At 44.7% G+C, this 21,121-nt stretch overlaps 1 protein-coding gene across 8 annotated transcripts in view; it reads right to left on the bottom strand.

Moving 5' to 3' along the window:
* CCDC85A (coiled-coil domain containing 85A) overlaps positions 1-21,121 on the bottom strand; it is a 209,549-nt gene that overhangs the window by 123,355 nt on the left and 65,073 nt on the right. For 2 of the 8 annotated variants that reach the window (XM_071805633.1, XM_071805632.1), the window contains exon 1: positions 648-989. In XM_071805633.1, the coding sequence (XP_071661734.1) occupies positions 648-884 (237 nt within the window). In that variant the 5' untranslated portion in view covers positions 885-989. Of the gene's footprint in view, positions 1-647; positions 1,212-6,463; positions 6,633-21,121 lie in introns of those variants that run through there. The other 6 variants (XM_071805634.1, XM_071805637.1, XM_071805638.1 and 3 more) reach the window with 6 other exon arrangements.

Here is a 21,121-nt window from a genome sequence, read left to right as displayed (position 1 = left end):
ACAAAAAAGAGTTAAATTAAGAAGGGCTACGTCATGACAGACTTGGTCTGCCTCTCAGTGTAGTCTGCAGAAGTATACAGTCGAAAATGGTTTGATCAGAAATGCATTATCAGATGTCTTTTTCAGACAATAAAGCAGGGATTGGTTCTGACCAACCCGAAACCGAGCCCAAGGGTTTGCCATCACCTGCCATACGCTGCAGCCTGGAAACGACCAGCTCCCTCCAGCAGCCTACCAGACTGCCTGATAGATCAGTCATCTTCAAACAGTGACAGAAACCAGCACGAGCTGCACAACACCTTTTGAATATCTACAGCTCTGCATATTATTCTTTCACGTGCACTTCAGGCATGATCATTTAACCCCACTAAAAGCCAATGAAGCCTAAGGCACAAGTGACAAGACTTGAGAGTCTTCATGAACCCAAAGCACACTGGGGCAGAGCACCCAGCAGCCGTGCTCCGCAGCCTGCCAGAGAGTTGGTCATCTCTTCACCGGACACTCCATTTTTAAGCGGGATCAAACGCTATTCACTCCAGTTCAGGTTCGCTTTTCACGCCATTCTCGGTAACGCCGCCTCCCAGCCCATCCACCTGATGAGATCGCTCCCGGTGGGACGGCTGGGGTAACAACTTCAGGGCTCCCACCTTTCCCCCCCTCGCTACCTTCAGGCCGCGGATCTCGCCGAGGTGCAGCTGGAGCCGGCGGTTCACCTCGCGGATCAGGTTGCTGTGGTCCAGCATCGCGCTCATCTTCTCGGCCTCGGCGCGGCGGAGGCTGCGGATCAGCTCCTCCTTGCTCCACTTGAGCAGCTCCTCGTCCGACACCTTGGACAAGTCCTCGGCCGGCGCCGCTCCGCAACTTTCCGCCGCCACTTTGGCCATGGTGGCGGCCCGGCAGCCCGGGGATTCCCCTCCGCCGAGGGGCACAGCCCTCCCGGGGCCGCCTCGCCGCTGCGCCGAGGGGAGGGCGAGCCCGGAGCCGGCGGGCAGGTCCGGCGGGAGGGCGGGGGTGCCCCAGGGCCAGCGCTCCCGGCGGCTGCGGGGTACGAGGGAAATCACTGCAGGCAGCGGATCCTGGAAACGAGGAGGAAGAGGAGCAGGAAAGGGTGTGGAGGAAGCCGGGCCACAGGCTGGGGAGCAAACTTCCCCCAGAAGGAAAAAAAAAATAAGACGGCCAAGACAAAAGAAGACCCAACAAGCCCGGCGCTTTCAACAGGTCAGCAGCAGCATCGTGCGCCTCGTCCCCCTGCTGCGCCAGGGCTGCCCGGCCCCAGAAGCGGTGCCTCTCCCGGTAACCGAGGCTGAGGGATGCCGGCGCGCCGAGCGGGGAGGATGCGGAGTCCCGAGCCAGCGGAGCGCAACGGATCGGATCGGGCCGGGATGTGCTGGGGTGAGCTGCGCGGCCCGGCCCCGCCGCGCCGGGAGGAGCGGAGCAGAGCAAAGCGGGGCTGGGCGCGAGGAGCGGGCGCTGCCGGCGCCACTGGCGGGCGCGGGCCGGCTCGCGGCTTTTCACCGGGGCGCGCGCCACGTGCGGGCCCGCGCGGGCGGGGGGGCGGCGCCGGCCTCGCGCGGCTCGCGGGCGCCACCTGCCGCGCGCTGCCCTGGGCTGTCCCGGGGGGTCCGGAGGGCAGCGGCTCCTCCCGGCCCGGCCCCGCCGGCTCCTCCCGGCCCGGCCCCGCCGGGCTCCAGAGAGCGGCCTTGCGGCGGGAATAACCACACAAACACAGCCGCCCTCTCAGCAGGCTGCCCCCGCCGCTGCCGCATTACATCACCGAAAGGCAGCACCGCCTCGCGTCCCCTTCGGATCTCACTGACAGCGCCAACACTCCCGCTGTTCTCACAGCGGGTCCCGGTCCTCACCGCAGCTCTCAAGCTGAAGGTCACATGCCATGCAACGAGCTCCCCCCAGGAATTAGGATCGGGATATTCATATTTCTTCCGTGAGAATATTCGGCCGCGGTGCTGTGAGAGGTTTGCATTTCCCAGTTTGCTTAGAGATACAAAGACTTAACATAAATTTGCCTTGCGGATGATTTGAGAATGAAACATGATAATCCATTCATGCCGCTTACAAAGAAAGATGGTACGATGTCTCTCAGGGGCAGAAGAGGATGAACTGAAACTGTTAGGTGAATAACTGGTTGAATTCCCATTTTTAAATCCCCTCATTCCCCCTGAACAATCCCCGGCAGGCAGAGGAGGGGGCCTCACTTCATAGCCTCTTGCTACCTCCAATTTCACAATTTCGTAATTACTTAGCATTAAAGATGATTTTTGATTCTCGAGGGGAAAATTTAAAGTCCTGCCCCTCAGACACAAGAGAATTCCCCACCGACCTGCTACAACCAGTGCTTGTGCACAAAATGAAGAGCAAAAGGCCAAGCATGTTTGCTGAGCTGCAAATGAGCCCTGACGCCCATCACTGTCAACAAGAGTTCCAGCAAAGCACGGAGCTTTGCCACCGCAAAATCCCATTTCCCCATCAGCAATAAGTATTGTGTGAAAATTTTATTTGCTCGGAAAACTCGCCCATCACTTTCTTAAATCCTCTGCAAAATTTTCCACTGTAAAGAACAAAGCTTCAGATAAAAGCATCTGACCAGCCACGGCAAAAATACAGCAAAAGGCCATGAAAAGGAGCTGTCATCTTTTATGCCCAAATATATTCCATTTTAATGCAACTAAAACCGAAGAGCTTGGGGAAAAGGCAGCAATAAATAAAGGCTTTTCTTATTCTCCTAATTCAGCAGTATATTAGTTGAAAGGTCATATGATGTTAGGGGTTTTTTTAAGTTCAAATTATTTATTCCATGAAATAAACAGTTGACTGAAAAACTACTGAAAATTTTTAATAGAAAAGCTTCAGGAAAGCACGTCCACTTGCCTCGACTCAACATTAATGGCATTTCACAGCTTTTGATCGTGGGGTGCCACGGAAAGCACGGATCCGAGACGAGCGGCTTCAGGGAACGCCACGTTCTCCACCAACATGAAACTCCTCCACGTTTGTGTCTTCACAGCTTTATTGTATAGACACAAATGTGAAAAGAGAATTCATGAAGTATGGCCACTAGAAATAGTTTAATAAAGTAAAACTTCAAAAGTTTGGGACAAATGTAGCTCTAATAATGGAACCAAAAAATGTATCAAGTGAAACTAATCTGGAACGTTTCTGGAAGGAGAGGATCTAATTTCACATTCACTCAGGCTTGTGTAACAAGATCAAAACGCGAGTGGGAGGTGCGACATAATTATTCCCATCTCCTGGCAGCTCTAAAACTTTACTTTCAGAGAGTCCACCTCATTGTTCGAAAGCCAAGTAATTCCCCATGCCCGGGCTGTTATCAGCGGCAATGGTGACAACTGCCCTGACACAAGCACTTTTTCACACCATGTGCCACACACCAGCAGCAATAAGCACCCGCACGCAGTTAAACCTCCACAGCTGAGCACGGTTTGCCAGCCCGTGTGTCCTGCGCACGCCTGGACGTGCAGATCTACAACTGCAAACCCTCCTGCAAGTCCCTGAGGGCTGGCACTGGCTTTTCAGTGCCACTTGTATTATGGACTATCCAGTGCTTTAAGTCTCGATTGCTGGGCGGAGTCTCTAAGCATTATTATAACCAATAATAACTATACAATGATTTTAAAAACACTTTTGGACATTTTCAATGAGGCCCTAAAGCTGTTCAATAGCTGTCTGCCAAAAATGTGTCACAGCAAATGAATACTTTCACAGCAGTCACTTTACACAGAGATGGCTACACTGGTTTTGTTCAGACTTTCCAAAAATACTTTTGAGAAGAGTTCAGACTTGGAAAATGTCATGCCCAAATTGGAAGTGGAAAGAGCTTTAAAAATGAAAAGTTCAAGTAATTTTAGTTATAGTCGCTTCTAGATGTGCTACCCATCATCCATGTGTCTGCCGCTGACACCCAACACAGCACCACGCACACGGGCTGCGCTCTGACCCCAGCCCAGGAGCTCTGCCGGCCCATCGCCCGTCCCGAGGCAGAGCTCCACACCTTCCTGTGGCGACCAAAAAAGACGAGTGCCCTTCTGCACCGCCCCATCCTGTCCTTCCTCAAGAGCCTCTACTTATCCCTGGCAGTGCCTTACCAATCTGGGCTACTCTTTCCTCACTTGCCTGGTTGTCATCAGCTCTCTCCTGGTCATTCCCAGGCTAAAGTTCTCCTCCCCAGGTTTGCCAGGATTCGGGCAAAGATGCTTTTGTCTGATTTGGTCAGGTGGATCCCATCTCTTCCTGACAGTCCTTGACACTCAAAGAGTGCTTGCACTGACTTTGCAAGCACTCCCTGGCCACAGGATCCATCTGCTGCTCCTCAAGCCCCGTCACCATTGTAGGGGCTTCATTTTCCAACCTGACAACCACAAACCCTGGCTGCCCCTCCTTTATTCACTACACCAGTGTAACTTTGATTAACGCATTCAACTAAGAATATTGTACAATACAAGACAGAAGAATATTTCCTAACAGAGTTTCCTACAGTGCTCATTGAGTGTTAGTACATATAAAAATTCATAGACTGATACTAGGCAGTCCCTATAACATTTTCTTCTTCATTGCATACCCATTTCCATCACAAAAGGTATGTAATTTATAATGTTATCTAGCTAAAGCTGGCCAGAAACAAAATCCTTCATTACAGACACCTTGGTATTCAAAACTTTTTTTCTTCTCGAAATTGTTTAAAAAGTTTATCTCCTTTTTTTCAAAATGAAGAATTTTTCACAAAGTTCGCCATGAACTTCCTCCTCCTGCCACCTCCACATTTCTCGTGACCCAGCTATCATAGAGCAGTGTGCTGAGCTGGGTCAGCTTCAGCTGGACCACTTCACAAGAACACCTGGTTTTCCAGTGGAGGATTGCAGTGCTCTGAGCCTCCTCCAGGACAGCCCTGGGATCCCCAGGTCATGGATCACTCACAGGAGGTGCCACGAAAGGTCCTGCCACTCAAACTGACTCGGAAATTGCTTTCACAGTTCTTGGCCAATACTGCTAAACCGTTTGGTAAGGTCGGTGAGGTACATGTAAACGAATATGCTTTGTAACTGCTCAAGGTTAAACAAGTGGTTAGATGTCGGATCCTTAGAAACAAAATACAGAAATGGGCACCTTTCCAACTCAGCAGAAAATATACATGAAACAATAACTTAAAGGCATCCAAAGATGTTAGAATGAAATCGTTAATTATAACATTTTTATGAGGTTGATTTTATCGTGAAGAGCTTGGCAACTTTGCTGCACAGCTAACAGTTTGTTCTGGCTGGGATCCAACACAGAAGCATAACCAGAGCATCTGTGGGTTTGTTTTAATTGTACTCCTGTTCATGGTTTGGGTAACACCGGGCTTTGTTGCATGTTCTTCTTTGATTAGTGAGTTAATAAGGGGCCCGATGCTTCTTTAAACTATTGCTGCTGAAAGGGAAGTAAATGACTATGTGGTGGGAAGTGAGAAGATGTGCAAGCCCTACATCCTTTGCTTCCCACAGCCTTGCAAAAGTGGCAAATACTGGCACTGCATCTATAGGGATGAAGATTGAGATCTTCTGTCCCACAGTAGCACCCCAACGTAACTGTAGTAAAGCATAACTTGAAGCATTTACAATATCCTTAGTAACCACAAGACTTGGAATGAGATTAAGGGGGAAAAAAAAAGAAAGAAGTTTTGGCAATTCAGCAACACCATGCCAGGAAGACCGGCACCACTGTGTGGAAGGAGGAACGTGGACAAGTTCCTTGCCCCGATGGACACTGAATATTTCACGTGAGCTTTTTCCCCGCCTCGCCTTTTCCTTTATATGTCTTTCTTCAAGTCTGAGCTCTGGTATCATGAATGACATCGGCACAAATTGACTGGAGCAGTGAGTTCCTTGATAACTGTACAAATAACAATACTCACGGACTTCATGTCCAGTCACATAAGCCTTCATACTAAACAAGCCAAAGTCCCAAGAGCCATGATCCAAACCAGCTATCTAATGAAGAGGAAAGCCTCCACACTTTGTTATCATTTCCCTGAATCTCCAACAGAAAACACTGCATTTTCAAGCTAAAAGCTTCTTTTTCAATGTCTTTAGTGGCATTGTTGTTACTTGTTAACAAAACCTTTTTATAAAAAAAGAATTATTAATTTTATTTTTATAAAGCTATGTACACTCAAAGAAAACTAATCTACAACAAGATTATATGGGACAGATCTCCAATTATTTGTAACACTTAGAATAATTTTCATTTATCCCAAAATATTTAAATCAGCCAGCCACCCATTCTGGCTGCTGCATGGCTACTTGAAGGCTTTTCATACCCATCGCTTTCCTTGGTAGAATAGTATTTTCTAAATAGGCTCTGCAGTTTTAACAGATCTCCCTGAAATTCAGCTGTTCTCTACAATAAGGTGTTTTTTTGTGAAAACATTGGTTATTTATCCATCACTCACCCCTTTGCCACAGGGACACCACCAGTCTGTTGCTAAAGCTGATTTCTCTGTATACCTTGCTGCTTCACAGTGACAGATTCCACAGTGGAGCTCGGTGGAAACAACTGCAGGGACTTCCAACTTATCCTGACTTCCCATTCTGAGGTGTTCGTGTCTTTACTGGGATTACCTGTTTACAGAGAAGCAAAATGAGACTCTTTTGAATATTTCCCCGGACTCACTTTAAATACTAGACTAGCCTAAATATACAGAGTTAACCTGCAATGTTGCATTGCCAGCCACAAACCCTTTCTTCCCCTTTCTTCTGTATAGCTCTTTCTGTAACACAGAATTCCAAGACAAAACCCCTTCAACTTTTATCTAATAAAAAGCAGCAGGAATAACACAGCCTCTCTAGCAGATGTGGCTGGGATAACATTCATTTCCTTTATACCAGCTGCAGCTCTGATCATTCCTGTTTCCTTCTCCATATTTTTTAGAGCTGGACTTTCCCCTCCACCCCCAATTCCTTTTTCCTAATAATAAAAAAAAAGCCATCAACAACACAACCTTCAATGTTCGGGCTCCTATGAAGTGAAACATTCAGAGCTTATCTAACAGAGAGTGACACTTCCTATTGAATGCACTCCCTGTGTTGCTACAACAATATAAAAACTATTGCTTTTATTTTTTAGAGTATATTTCACACATCTATCAAACCCTCAGTCTCCAGTTCACTGGTAATTCCCCACAGTGATCTGGCGCAACATGCTAATAATATGGACAAAGCAGCCAGAATTGGGAGCTCTTTGGGCTTATTCAAAGCATTGCTTGGTTCTCATTTTGTCCAGTGAAAGCAACACAGGAGAACAGATATCTTTTGTCATTTACTTTTAAAATTGTTATTCACAGATTATTTTTTATGAGAAAAAACGAGAAACACTTCATGCCAAGTGAAAAAAAGTAGCAAAGGTTAAACAGAAGGATTATAAGTTTGCAAAGAGAAAAGAGGAAAAATGAACATTAAGAGACAAAGAAGAACTCTAAGGAGTGTATTAGTGAGAATTGTGTCAAACATTTATAAATCCAGTAACGTGACCTGAAAAGATTCTGAAGTCCATGATAGCAAAACCAAACCGGCTACTTCAAAATGCCTGGGCAGATGATCTTTATGAGAACCTTAGAACCACTATGGACACATGAAGATTCAACAGGGAAGGTGACAGAAGTATGACAGTCCTCAAAGTAAGGCTGTCCCCTTCTCTGCAGACATTCAAACCCGCCTGGACACCTTCCTATGTAACCTCATCTGGGTGTTTCTGCTCCAGCGGGGGGACTGGACTGGATGAGCTTTCCAGGTCCCTTCCAACCCTGACATTCTGCGATTCTGTGAAATACTTTACTGTCTTGGGGCTGCTGAAATATGAATATACATGTTAATGCACATGATACCACGTTTGGAAGAAAGGTTTACACTAATTGGAAAGGCAGCTGACGAGGTTATTGACTGAACACTGATCCCCACAGATCACCTTCCTCTGCAACTTTCATCTCCATGAACACACTCTTTAGTTATTCTGCTGATTCCTCTCAGCAGGACAAATCCATTAAATATTTAATTAGGCTGTGTTCAATATATTAGGTAAGTGAACTATTCTATCAAGTGCTGGCTTAACATTACATGCTGTATCATAATGTTCCGCAAAACACAGTGCTGCAATGATATGCACATTATTAGAGGTTTTGTTCTAATTGCTTATGAACAGTAACAGTACAAAGAAAATGAATACCCAAATCAGGACTTCTAATCTAAGCATACTCCTTTTAGCTATTATTTTTTAATAAATTCAAGAGGAGATGCACAGACTCAAGAGACTGCTGGCGCACAAATAGGTGGGCACTGAAGTGCGGAAATTTTTCACTTGTTTGGGTTTTTAAGCAGAGCAGAAATTCATTGATAGAGAAAATCCCCGTGTATGGCTTGCATAGCCCCAGGCATGCCAGACCATAGCGGAAATCTTAACCTGAATGAAACAGAGGTAAAACAGAGAGGAAGCAATTTGGAGACTCCGAGAAATAACATTTAACCTAAATACGGCACAAACCAGAACTGCCAGCAACATCTTGCCAAGCTCGGTCAAAGCGCAGCAATCAGGGATGACACACACCATCACGTTTGGAATATATGGGAAGAGGAACGCAAAGAGAATCAAATTGCTGTGCATTTTGTCACAGCTGACGTAGGACAATTGCCAAGGGCAAGTGTTTCTGAACATAAACTGATACGCTGCAGTTGAAACAATTGCTTTGACAAAGAAATATTAGAGGTAAAAAACTCCAAAACCACGCAACCATTCTCCCCCCCAAAAAACCCCACCAAAACCAAACAACAGCAAACCACCACAACAATGTTTTCACTCTGTTTGTAACATTAGATAAACTATGTGCACAAAGCAAGATCACCGCACAGGGAATTCTTGCAAATGTAGCACCATGTGAAATGAAAGAGGATCTAATCCAGAAATCTGAGTTCCTAGACTGACACAGCAAACATTCAAAGGTTAAATAAAAGATTTCAACTTCCTAATATCTGAAGATAGGGACAAGTGGGTTCAGTCCTACAAAGTCTGAAGAACTGGGGATAAGATGCCACTACGTAAGACCTCAGAACTGACTAACAGAAAGTCGTGATTAAAAAGGGAACATAACTTTTAATCAGGAACTCATTGCTATGGAAACAAACAACTGTGAGATGGTTTAGAATTTGTCCCCAGACTCACCGGCTTCAGTAGGTAAATTTCCACTATTTGCAAGGAGTACTGGATTGGTACCCGGCTCAGTTACTTACTGATCAGTCTTGTTCCTGACCTCTGATTAGAAGCAGGCTGACATTTGCACAGAGAAAATGTCAGATAAAAAGCAGAAGAGGGAAATAGCTCATAAAAAGTAGTTAAGAAAAAATAAATAAATCACAGCATCTCCTTTTTTCTCTTGTCGACTGGAATCCCCTTGCAGTTCCAGTAATCCAAGTGGTAAGTACTTCCTTACACTGCCAAAAATGCAAAGATGTTAAGAGAATTTTGCAAGTCAGCCATGTATCAGAAAATCCCAGCTGATTTAACTTCGAGAAATGTCTCTTATACCAAGAGCAAATGTATTCCTTTTTTCCACTGTAATGCCTTTTTTTTTTTTTTTTTGTGGTGGAATTTTTAACTGGGGGGCGTCTTATAAACACTAAAACAAAAACATTCTGGAAAAAGGCAGAACACAGAGCTTTGTTGCAAGCAGACATGGGAAGATTTGCCAGCTACCCAATTATTGCTTTGGCCATCAAGCCTGTTCTGGAGCTATAGCACTGACAACCTTCCACACACCCAGAAAGTCCCTGATCTGGGGGGGAGCAGGGGGAAGCAGTTTGGCTTAAACTGCAAGGAAAACCTCCCAAAGGTTTTCTTGCAAGAGGATCAGATGTTGATGTTTCCCTCAAAAGCAGTTATTTCTAAATAAATAAATAAGGCTGAACAGAAACAGTTATTTTCCATACATCCTTCTGAACCACGGGCAAGACCGAAGGACAAGGTCAGCAGGTTTCATCATTATTACAGACATGGAAAGAAAAAAGAAAAACTACAACCAGATACTGTTAAAGATACTCTCGGTTTAAAGCTACCTCCCCTTCTTCAAAGGGTGACAGAAATGTGCTGGCCCCACAGGGAAATCAGGAATCTTCTCATCTTTGTGCTATAATCTCTTGTTTCTAGTTTTCCAGGGCCATAAATCACTGCTTGGCACTGTGACACAGCCAGAAATACCAGTACTAGGCCGGGCTGCATGTGTCCTGTCCTGGTCTTAAACAAGGAAAATTTGAGGGGAGCTGCAAGCCGTCAGATGTACGTGTTCATGTGGGACAAATCTAAAAATATTTATGTATTAATCTGCATAAAGAAGCTTGTTGTCTTATTTGTACGCACGGCCACCGCAGCTGCTCACTTCACTAGGAATCTGAGGACAGCATTTGGTCTGAAATCATATTCGCTAAGTTTACATCTCAATAATCCAATTAAAATACACAAAAACTCATTAAACCTAGCGGATAACAATAGTAACAATATTATGCAGTAATTTATAGCACTTCCTATCTTCAGTGCACTCTACAGGCATTAACTAATTAACGGATAACACAAATTTAAAAATCAATGCATGAGCATAGCATATGATTAGAATTAACATTTCAATTACTCTCCTTCTCTGACCACTACATTTACAAAATGCTTCTTAATTCTTTGTACGTACGTGTAATAATTAAGAAGGATACTGTACAACTTACTACAAAGTAATTATAGAGTTTCTGAACCATCCTATACACTCAATGAGAAATCACATCTGCTCTCATATTCTCCTTGAAATTCTGCCTTTTTAGTTGATTTCCACAGACCTCAATAATATAATAGCCTTTTTTTTTTTTTAGGCTGAGCCTTCCTATTGCGCCACAGCAGTTTCAATGTAACGCAAGGATCTCTGAGCAAGGGCCAAACGTGGAAGTCTTCCATTAGGAGGAGCTGAGGCTTTTCAGAAACAGCAAAACACAAAGCCACATTTTGGCAGCTCATCTTCCCCTGTTGCCAATTGAAATCTTGCAGTTTAAAATGACTTCCTTTCAACATCTGTTGTTTTTGTGGCTAACAGCTTGACCTTTTTGAGAAGGGAAAAAGTTCCTTTTCTTTCTTTTGCAGGCCACTGGTCTGCAGGGATGTCAGACCGAGTCCCTGGATAACTCGCCGCGCTTAGATTTTTCCCAATAGTTTTCAAGGCTTTTCAGGTACTAAAACCAAACCAAAAATCACCAAAGCCAGAGTGCTCATATACACTAGTTGTCATACCCAGCCTACGATAAACTGAACCCCCCTCAGGTGACAAGGTAAATGCATTTGCCTTTTCTCCACAAGCCGAATTTGCAGCACAGGGTCTGCCTGCTGACACCTTCCTACCACCGCCCGCTCCATCTGCAGAGTTTCGGTTCGTCTTCCTGCTGTTTCGCACACCTTTTTAATGAAAATTAATTCACATTGCAGCATTTTCCCTGCAAGATGTGTAGGCTGGGACTCTTCACGCTGCTGTTCTCCAGCTTTCTTTATGGACCAAGGCAAATTGCTCAGCTAGAGTTTGCAGTAAGCATTTTTTTTTTCACATGTCCCCACATAACTGTCGACCACTACATTTGAACTGGTAAGTGGAGAGGGACAAAAGCATTTATTGAGCCTGACACAGGTACCTCCTTCCAATGACTTTTCTGCTCATGTTTTAACGCTTTAGCTGGTTGTAGAAGCCTCTGAGCAGGCGGTATCCATTCTAACTTGTCTTTTTTAGTGCTAGTTACGTGTTTCCAATTAACAAAATCAATGGCACACTTCTCATGTTTTCCCTGTTACACAAATAAGTACAGGTCTAATGCCTCCACTGTCCAGGTCAAGGTGTCAAAGAAAGGAGAGCATGATAGGGAAAATCAATACAAATCACTCAAACCCTCCTGAATAAAGTTCTTACTAATAATTCAATTATCTGATTTTTTTCATATAAATTAATAAAATACCCACAAACTTCTAGCAGGAAAGGCCAGCACTGATTTTAGTCTTGCTCATCATATCATTTGCTTCTGACTGATAGAGCTGCAAATACTCCTTCTTGTGCTAATTAATTTTTAAATTATTCTTTAAAATGGAATATTTCTTTAATTTAGAGAGAAGCTAGCTGGTGAGATCTACACAGCAGTATTTCAAGCTCATTGCATTTTACTTTCAGCCGTGAAAAAGAAACTAACGATAAAGCCAAGTTTCGATCAAAATGCAGTTGATCACTTCAGAAAAGCTTTTCTGTACACACCGTGGAGGAGAGAACTGTGTTTATTCAGCGCTAATAAAGTTTTCTGGGCTCTGAATGGAAATTCTCATTGGTAAGTCCCACTAGCAGGACAGTCCTAAACCCTCACTGCTACCTGTGGGCAAGATTTTATAGCAGCAATAGTGAGGCAAAGGGGATGAAATAGGAAAAACATCCAAGGCCACTGCTGCCACACTGAGACAGAACTCTGAATGTTGAAACATTTAGTTGCTACAATGCAGGAATCAGGTTTAATGACAGCATTTTCCAGGTAAAAATAAGATGGAAGGGTTCCTGGTACCCTGCCGTGGAGCTCACCCCAGCAATCCACCTCAATTCATCAACTGCTGCTGCTCCTACCGCTCCGTGACCTCTGTGGAACACAGGGAGGGAAAAACATCCCATTTCTAAGGCACAGGAAAACAGTTCTAGAAGAGCAGGTAAGTTTGTCCCATCTCGGTAGGCTTGGGAGAGCTGCCGGAGAATAAATGAGCACTGGAGAGGAATAATGCTCTGAGCTGAGGAGGTGATGTTAAGACAACATTCAGGCACTGGCCCAGGGCACGAGGAAATTTCCACGGCTGTTAGTACTGTACGTCTGGGTAAATAAAGGCTTTCCTGAGCCGTTCCCTTCTCACTGCCTTTCAGAAGTACAGTTCCTGCAGTAAAAACCTGAAGGCTGCAGGAAATGCAAGGTATTTCTCTTTTATAAAAACATTCTAAAGCGAGGAGGTATCACAGGGAGAAATATTTCACAAGAAATTACAGCCTCATAGATATCCCACTTTGCTTTTCCGTTTATTATTTCTACCTACCTGCTCTCTCACCCACGCATCCCCAGCATTATTAGCACTTATGAAAGAGCACAAAGTTTTCATAATAAAGAATGTTTTTGTCCATTATCTAGAGAATAATACAGTTTGTTCAATATGTTCCCTTGGAGAAAAAAAAATGGGCTGCTGTAACTAGGTGTTCTTTCATGGGACAATACATTGCACGGAACTATCTGGTTTTCTTTTGGATTTATAAGGGTACAAACCAGTTCTGCTTGGAGACATGGATTTTCATCATGGGGATGCTGCTCACCCGCAGATGATGTCAGGTGTGCTGTTCATTACGTATCATTGTCCTATATCATTTGTTATGTGTAGAACAGGGAGGTAGATTTTTGATCCTAAAAGCTGATTCTGTTCTTTTCATCTCCTTACTGATATGACGGATAAGACAGATAAGACTGACAAGACCATCCCACCCACTGAACCGGGTAGGCGGGCTACCAATTTATCGGGAAACAACAGAACTCCAGCTTGGGAAAGTCCTCAGGGAGCACTGAGCATACAGGGGACGGTCCCCTCAACATCGCTCCCCCAAAAGGGAAGAAATAATTGCATAGCAGCCTCATCTGTCCATGAGAGGAACTGCATGAGGAGCAGAGAAACGCTGAGGAGTGCAGTGACGCCAGGCAGCTCAGTGCATTTGGAGGATTTGTTACCCACCAACAAACCCCACAAAACTCAGTTATTCATCGACATTTTCAAAAATGACTCTGAGTTAGTACTGAAATTACAGAGCTTAGAAATAAAATGGCAAATAGGCTATGATCGTATTGACGAGTCGAGAGCTACATTTCTCTCTGGCTTTTATCTACTTAAGTCAAATACAGCCTAAATATATTTTCTCTGTGCCTGGTTTTGATTAGAAACTGTGACCCAGACTTACGTTCCTCAGATTTTGCCACCTACCTCGCATGGAGCCGGTCACCCGTGTGCTCCACGGGGACACAGACACCGAGAGAAGCCGCTCAGCTCCAAGAGCCGTGTCCCCGGCACACAGACCTTGGGGACAGCGGGACAGCGGCTCAGGGGCTGCCTGGCCCAGGCCCACAAGTTTGATGGGGCAAACCCAGAGCTTTCCTACAGCTCAGGAAGAGCACCATCCCAACGGAGAAAGTGACAAACGTGTGTGACATGTAACACGGGATCACCCAGATTGCAAAATACCTAAAGCGGGTCCAGCCGGTGCCCTCGAGTGAACGAATCTCCTCAGGATCTGCACTGCTGGACCTCCCGCCTCATCCCAGGCCAAGTCCGGTCCTAAACCGAACACTGAAGGGATGGCGGCGGGTTGGGGCCGGCCAGCAGGTGGAGCCCACACACAGCCGTTAAACGGCCGTTACACAGCCCTTACACAGCCCTTACACGGACGTTACGCGGCCGCGGGGCCCAGGGGGCCGGGCTGGCGCCCAGTGCCCTGAGGGCACCCGGCACTGGGAATTAACAGCAGGCAACACTTTGCAAGCTGAAATACATACATATATCTACATACATATACACGTATATACATAAACACATAGCCACAGCCTCCCAGACCTTCCTCTTCCTCTTCGATCTCCACAGAACAACGGGGCTTCTTTGCGCTCTCAACCACCCTTTGGTTCTCCTCACGGGCAAAATGGCGGGAAGCGCCTCGGCCCTGCCGCCGTTTTCCCCTCACGGGGGCTGGTGACACGGACAAGGAACCTGCACCGCAGAGAGCGATTCCCTGCAGACACGGGCTCGGGAAGGATAAATTAATTGTCTCAGGTGACAATGAGCCATGGCTGAGGCCGAGGAAGGACAGGAATCCCCACACCTGACTGCTGCTCCGACCATTATGGCCACCCCTGTATAAACTTCCACCCCTGTACAAACTTCCACCCAGTCTCCCTCTCTCACACACAAATCATTAAAAGCTGTTCAAACACAAAAATTAGAAAAAAAAAAAATCAAACTGAGTAATTCGCTTTTTGTGACCAACAAAGTGCCCTGGGCAGTAACTCACTGTTATGGTTCTCAAATCAAGCTGAAGAAAACTTAGCGACATTTTCTGAAAGGGCCACAGTCCATCTGGCTACAGCTCATGAGCCTGACAGAAACCAATATTATAAAACAAGCTCCAAGAAAGCCAGAATTCCTGTGTGCTATAGCCACCTGAGCCTCTCCGAAAGCATTTGCCCCTAGATATGCATTTAGGAAACATCAGTCTCCCCTGACACATGGCCTTCCTTGCAGGAAGGTAGCAAGAAAATATGCCCCTGCGAGTACAGTATTTTACCAAGTACAGTATTTTATCAAATACAGTGGCTAGATTTCTGCAGAATTGGACAATTCACTCTATTGGCACAGGGATCTCTGCCAAAGACGGCTGGCAAAGGTAACTGACAGGCTCGTTCCTGCTGAATAAGTTCATCAGGCTTACAAGGAACAACAAGCTCAAATAAAACTGCACACATCAACGTGCCCTGCCTTAATTAAAATGTACAATCATCTAACAGCTGACACCCAAAATTCTACCGACACCAAGGACGTGTGCGTATTCCTCGGTTGGCAGTGCTTTATTTCCTCTCAAAGCTTTTCGGGCAGGGGGTTTTGTTGGTTTGTTCTGTTGTGTGGTTTTTGTTGCTATTTTTTTGGGGGGGGGCAGTATCTATTAATTGGGCATGAGAAACACTACCATGTGGAGCCAGGTCTTGTGAGCTTCTGGATGTGTCTCAGAAAGCACTTGAAAAGTCAAGGTTGTCGAGATAATAACTGGAAGAGACATGTATATTTTAGCAATTTGGTGGTATTTTTGTGCTCAAGATTTTGTGAAATACTGTACAAGTACTGACGATTTTTTTCCTCCATTTCCCATTTTTGTAGCTGATTGCTACACTCATACGAAAATAAACAAATTCTGGAGTTGTTTTCCCAAAGGTCTCTCCTTGAAGCTCTCACTTCAGGCTCCATGCCGTGGAGCAGCCTCCAAGGGAGGAAGGGTGTAAATTCAGAGTGTGGACGGTGTGTAGGATTCATCCTCTGGGCCAATCACTCCGTGTTCAGTGTCACACTCACCTGTGGCACTAAGGACACCTCAGGGAGCAGGAACTGAACAGTTAGTCCAATGTTTGCCTAAGAATTAGAGAACACCGTTTTAAATTGCAATACTACATCTGCACTTCAGAATGAAATATAAGCATCTGACTAATTATGTAGATTTCTATCCAGAAGGGTTAAAAAGAGTCAGACCTCAAGTAATGAATGTTTACCGTGGGTGTTTCAACACTGCTCTGTCCACTAAGTGTTTGTGAATATATGATACATACTTTCTTCTGATAGCTACCCAATTGATTCAAGGAGAGGATCAGCTTTCCAAAGGTGAGCAAAAATGATTTATGCAAAAAAAGCATTTTTGTCACAGCAAACATCGCTTTAAAGGAAATAAAAATGTTACTTGGAAGGGGGTAGAAAAAGCACTTCAGCAAACAGAATTGCCTTGGCTCCTGTTGCTTCTGAGAATAAAAATGTATTTGTATTTTTACCTCTGTCTATTACTTGTGCTTCAGAGAGTTTAGATTTAAGGTTATTTTTTCTATGCCTGCTTTTATCAACGTGATATCTTCCCAATGATCTCCACTCTGGCTGTAGAAACTGTGGTACATGATGCTTTGCCATTTGCAACCCATTACAGCATGTTGTTCCAATGCTTTGCAACAGGGTACAATATAAAGCTGTTTATAAGGCAGTTACTAGTGTATATAGTTTAGTGTAACTAGAAGATATTGCAAAGAAAGGCTCCCAGAGCCGTCATTTTTTTATTTGCTCATGAAACTATTTTGGAACTTTAATATTCAAGTGTAAATTTAAGCCAAATTAAAGTGCTGAAATGTTTACTGAGAGTGATATTTTAGGAACAAGTAACTTCGAAAGTATTAAGCAAACAAAACCTGGGATCTGAAGGCATACCTGTGCACAGAGCAGGGAAATTCAATCAGGATGGTTTAGCCAGAAAACACTGTGTTCAGTCAAAGTGAGAAAGCGATGAATAAGCCTCTTATGAAGGTGCTTCATATTGACAAATCCCACCGAATACGAGAGGCTGACAGACATGTTCAAGTCCCTTTGAAAACAAGGTGAAAAATCTAAATCCAGTGTACATAGACCCTTCCTTAAAAGGGGCGAGCCTTCGGTAGGTAAAAATAGTTGAACTTTCCTAATTTCAGTACGGAACTCAAAAGTGTTTTGCAAACAATCTGGCCTTAGCAATGCTCCTGGGAAGCGAGGGTGTTATTATGCCCATTTTACAGAGAATGTACATTAAGCAGATTTTTGCTATCACATTTTAAGACCTCAGCCATGAGGCAGAAATGATTTTGCAGCACAGCTTGTCCTTAATGCAGCTTTGGGTCGACTACGCTGACCGCTGCTGCTGGAATGCTGAACTATTCATCTCATTCAGTACAATAATTTTTGCGATCCCAAAACTGAGGGAAGAAAGCCTAAAGCCAGCACAGAGTATCAAGGCCAGAGAGCACGTTCTTCTATTTTCTCCCGAATTTGTCGCAGGCAACACTGATCTGGGCCAGGAGAATATTTGCCCCATCCAGAGCAGCCCTTTGGGGCAGCGGCAGAGCCCGAACCTTCCCCGGACAGGAGAGCGATTCCCTCCGAGGTGCTTTTCAGCAATTTTGTTGCTTTTCAGCAATTTTGTTGCTTTCCACATCTTTGGCTGTTTTGTGTTACTGAGGAAAGGCAGCATAAAGTGGAAGAAGCACGTTTTCAGAGAGCAGAAAGGCCGTTTCTGAGAGTCTATACAGTATGCCATGCAAGATGGCCCAACTATTTTTTTCCGAATAAAAGATTCCCCTGAGCAAGCTTTAATTCACAGTTCCAAAGTGACTGGCAACCAGGAGTAGATGAGCGCTCCAGATCGCGCTCCATCACAATACAGTTACAACTATTTAAAACCCAATTAATTCTCTTTCTAACTTTCCCATCGAGCTGTAAGGTTCCAGTTGGCAAGGCAATTCACTTTGATTTTGAATTCCTGCTTGGAAGATTAACTGAAAATGGATTTGGCTTGAACAGCTGCACCGAACATATTTTGTTTGATTGTGTTGCCATCTCAAATAACAATACTTAGCACTCTCCATCTTCAAAGCGTTATACAAACATTGAGTCACATCCCCTCACAACAATCTCATGACATCACCTCCTGTAAATAAAATCATTCTCCCTGCAAAGAGGTGGAGAACGAGCAAAAGAGCTGCAATTTGTGCAGGGTCACAGGAAAAGCCCTTGGCAGAGGCAGATGGAGAAGCTCACAGGCCCCTCTGCTCCTCCCTTTATTAATCTCCACTTTTGCAGACACATGTGGGTTGTTTTGGTGTAGGTTTTTCATTTTCTTTAGCTCTGTTCACCCAAGGTAACCCCCATGGCCGCTCACCCATGCACACATTAGCTTGCCCGCATGGCTGGCTCCACGGCAGGGAGTTCCCTCTGCCCTCGGTGACTAAAAGGCATTTTGGGCACGGTTGTTTGCCCTCAAGTCACCAAGGTCCATATATCTGGCTACGTCCGGCCAGGGAAGATCATCAGGTTTACACCAAGGCCTCTGCTAGGAAGTTCCTGCCCTACTCAATGAATGAGAATCGCGCAAGGCGCAGCACTTAATCAGAATATTTTTTACACAAGGCTGATACATCGGGCAGGTGACTCACTCAATCAGGAGCCTCAGGGCACGCTGAATTCCGTGGAGAACGGTACATCCTCTCCGGGTAATTCAGAGACGTTAATTTAGGCTCCGCTGACTACAAAGAGAGCCTGTGCTCCCAAATTAGACATCTAAATCGGTGTCTGTGTGAAGCAGAAGTCGTGTGAACACATATCTATAAATACATATTCTCTGCAGTGCCAGCTCCCATAAAGCGAATTAATGTCAAACATGCAGAGCTTGTAGTTGTCAGGGCTTCTTTTCCTGAAGAAAACTGAAAAAGAAAACACACTATTTGTGTTCCTCACACATCTTATTTTGTTTCCCTCCTTATTTGGCTTCTTCCTAACTATCCAAAGAGACCTTTCAAGACTCAAAGAACTGGATTATTCCCCATAAAACTACCATATTGCCCAGAGAGCTCCTTCCCCAGGCATTCCAAGGCACAACCAAGGGAACTGTTTCTCCTAACGGATGACAGGTACGCAGCAACACAATCTAGCAGTTTTAGTTGAATTTATGCCTGAATCGTGCAGCAATTAAGACACTGGCCTAAGGTAATTCCTAGGCCCATTAATACTGTGGTGTGGCCCTCTAAAATACCCTGAATTCTTCCTGCCCCGACTGCAGGCTAACACTGTTCACAACATAGACCCAGCCAAGCCTGCAGCAGCATTCTTTGGTATTTTAAGTCACCCACAGAGCCATTTTTGGCTTTTCTATTATTGGGGTGGCAGGAACACATAAAGACACCAAGAACATATAAGAAGCCCATAAGAATAGGAAGAGGATGTAGCCAAAATTATTTCTGAGCACCTCTTTCAGTATCAACTCCCAATTGCTGCCTTTTGCTCTATCACCTTCATTCCTTCTGCGACTGGACTACCCATTTCACATCCAGGGACTGATATAAATCCATCATCCAGGCTATCCTGTACCAACTGCACAAAATAATTAATATTTCCCTATTTATCATCGATCTTCACACTTTCCAGTTGCAGAATGGTAAAATATTGCACGATAAACCGTGTGGTGGAAGCAGCAGGAACAAAACCTTGGGCTGTTCCTCTTGGACACAGTCAATTAAAGAGGTGCAGAAGGATGAGTTTAAAATTGATATTTCTCATTGTGCAATAATGCTACTGACGTTAGCAGAGCACCAGCACTGAAAGCTGAATCAGATTCCCACCAACATTTCGACGTATGATATTTTAGATCTCCCATTAACCACTATTGAAGTTTCAGGTACTATTTCATGCCAGAACAGTGTTTTATACAACCTTTACTTCACAGGAGCATCACTGCTTCTCAGTTATAATAAAGTAATGAGCTGTGGAATAAAAAGGAAGAAAATGGTCACGGTAACTATCTAGATATGAAAAGACTATATGTATTTATTACTTCAAAGTGAAAACAGTGCAGACAGGAAGGGAAAGAGGTTCAGTAAAAGCAGTTTCAACAGCAGAATTTAAAATTATTCACATATTCCGTGGAAAGAAACCACAGCACTTTCATCTGCTAATAGTAGTACTGTGTTAGGAAACAGCACTTAGAAATCCTGGACTAAACAGCTATCTTGTAAAAATCAAGTGGAAGCCACTGGTCCTACTCATCCATAGCCAGAGCGAAACCCCTGCGAGGATTCGCTGCAGTGATGCACGGGAAAGGGAACGGGTTAGGAGGAATAGAAAGCATCACCGATACAAACCAGAAACGTGGTTCTCATTATGTGTCTACTCCAAGGGAAGCTCGGATTGCCTGGCACCTGATCCCATAGGAAAGAACAGCTTCATCACACTGTTTCATACGCAGAGGGTGTTTACAGCAAACAGCAGATACCAGTAAACGCTCAAAAGTAAAGAGTCTCTCTTAGATCCACACTTAACCTTTGGAAGTTTAGCAGTTTCACCTTCACACTTCTGCAGAGTCTCCCAAAGCCATGTACGGATAATAAGGAATGAGCAGACGCTTTTTATACCTTGGCAGCCCACAGCACAAAGGTCAAGATCCTCACCCGAGGCCAAAAGGGGAGCAGTGAGAATGAGCAACAAAACCACGTGCACAGCCAGGTCTTCAGTTTATCCACAATTCATCGAGAATCTTACAGCGAAGACAGCTGCCTTCCTTCAGTGCCAAGAAGTGATACTGATGGGGAAAAAAAAAGCAATATAAGCACAACTGTATCTGGGTGCCGATTTCAGGAGGAACATTTCAGGAGGCAACGTTAGGTGCCAGCTCACACACAAGCTTTTAACAGGTTTTAAAAAAATCACCTGGCTAACACTCGATTTC

Source organism: Patagioenas fasciata, chromosome 3, assembly GCF_037038585.1.
Source record: "Patagioenas fasciata isolate bPatFas1 chromosome 3, bPatFas1.hap1, whole genome shotgun sequence".
Classification (NCBI taxonomy): Eukaryota; Metazoa; Chordata; class Aves; order Columbiformes; family Columbidae; genus Patagioenas; species Patagioenas fasciata.
This window is presented reverse-complemented; position numbering and strand designations above follow the sequence as displayed.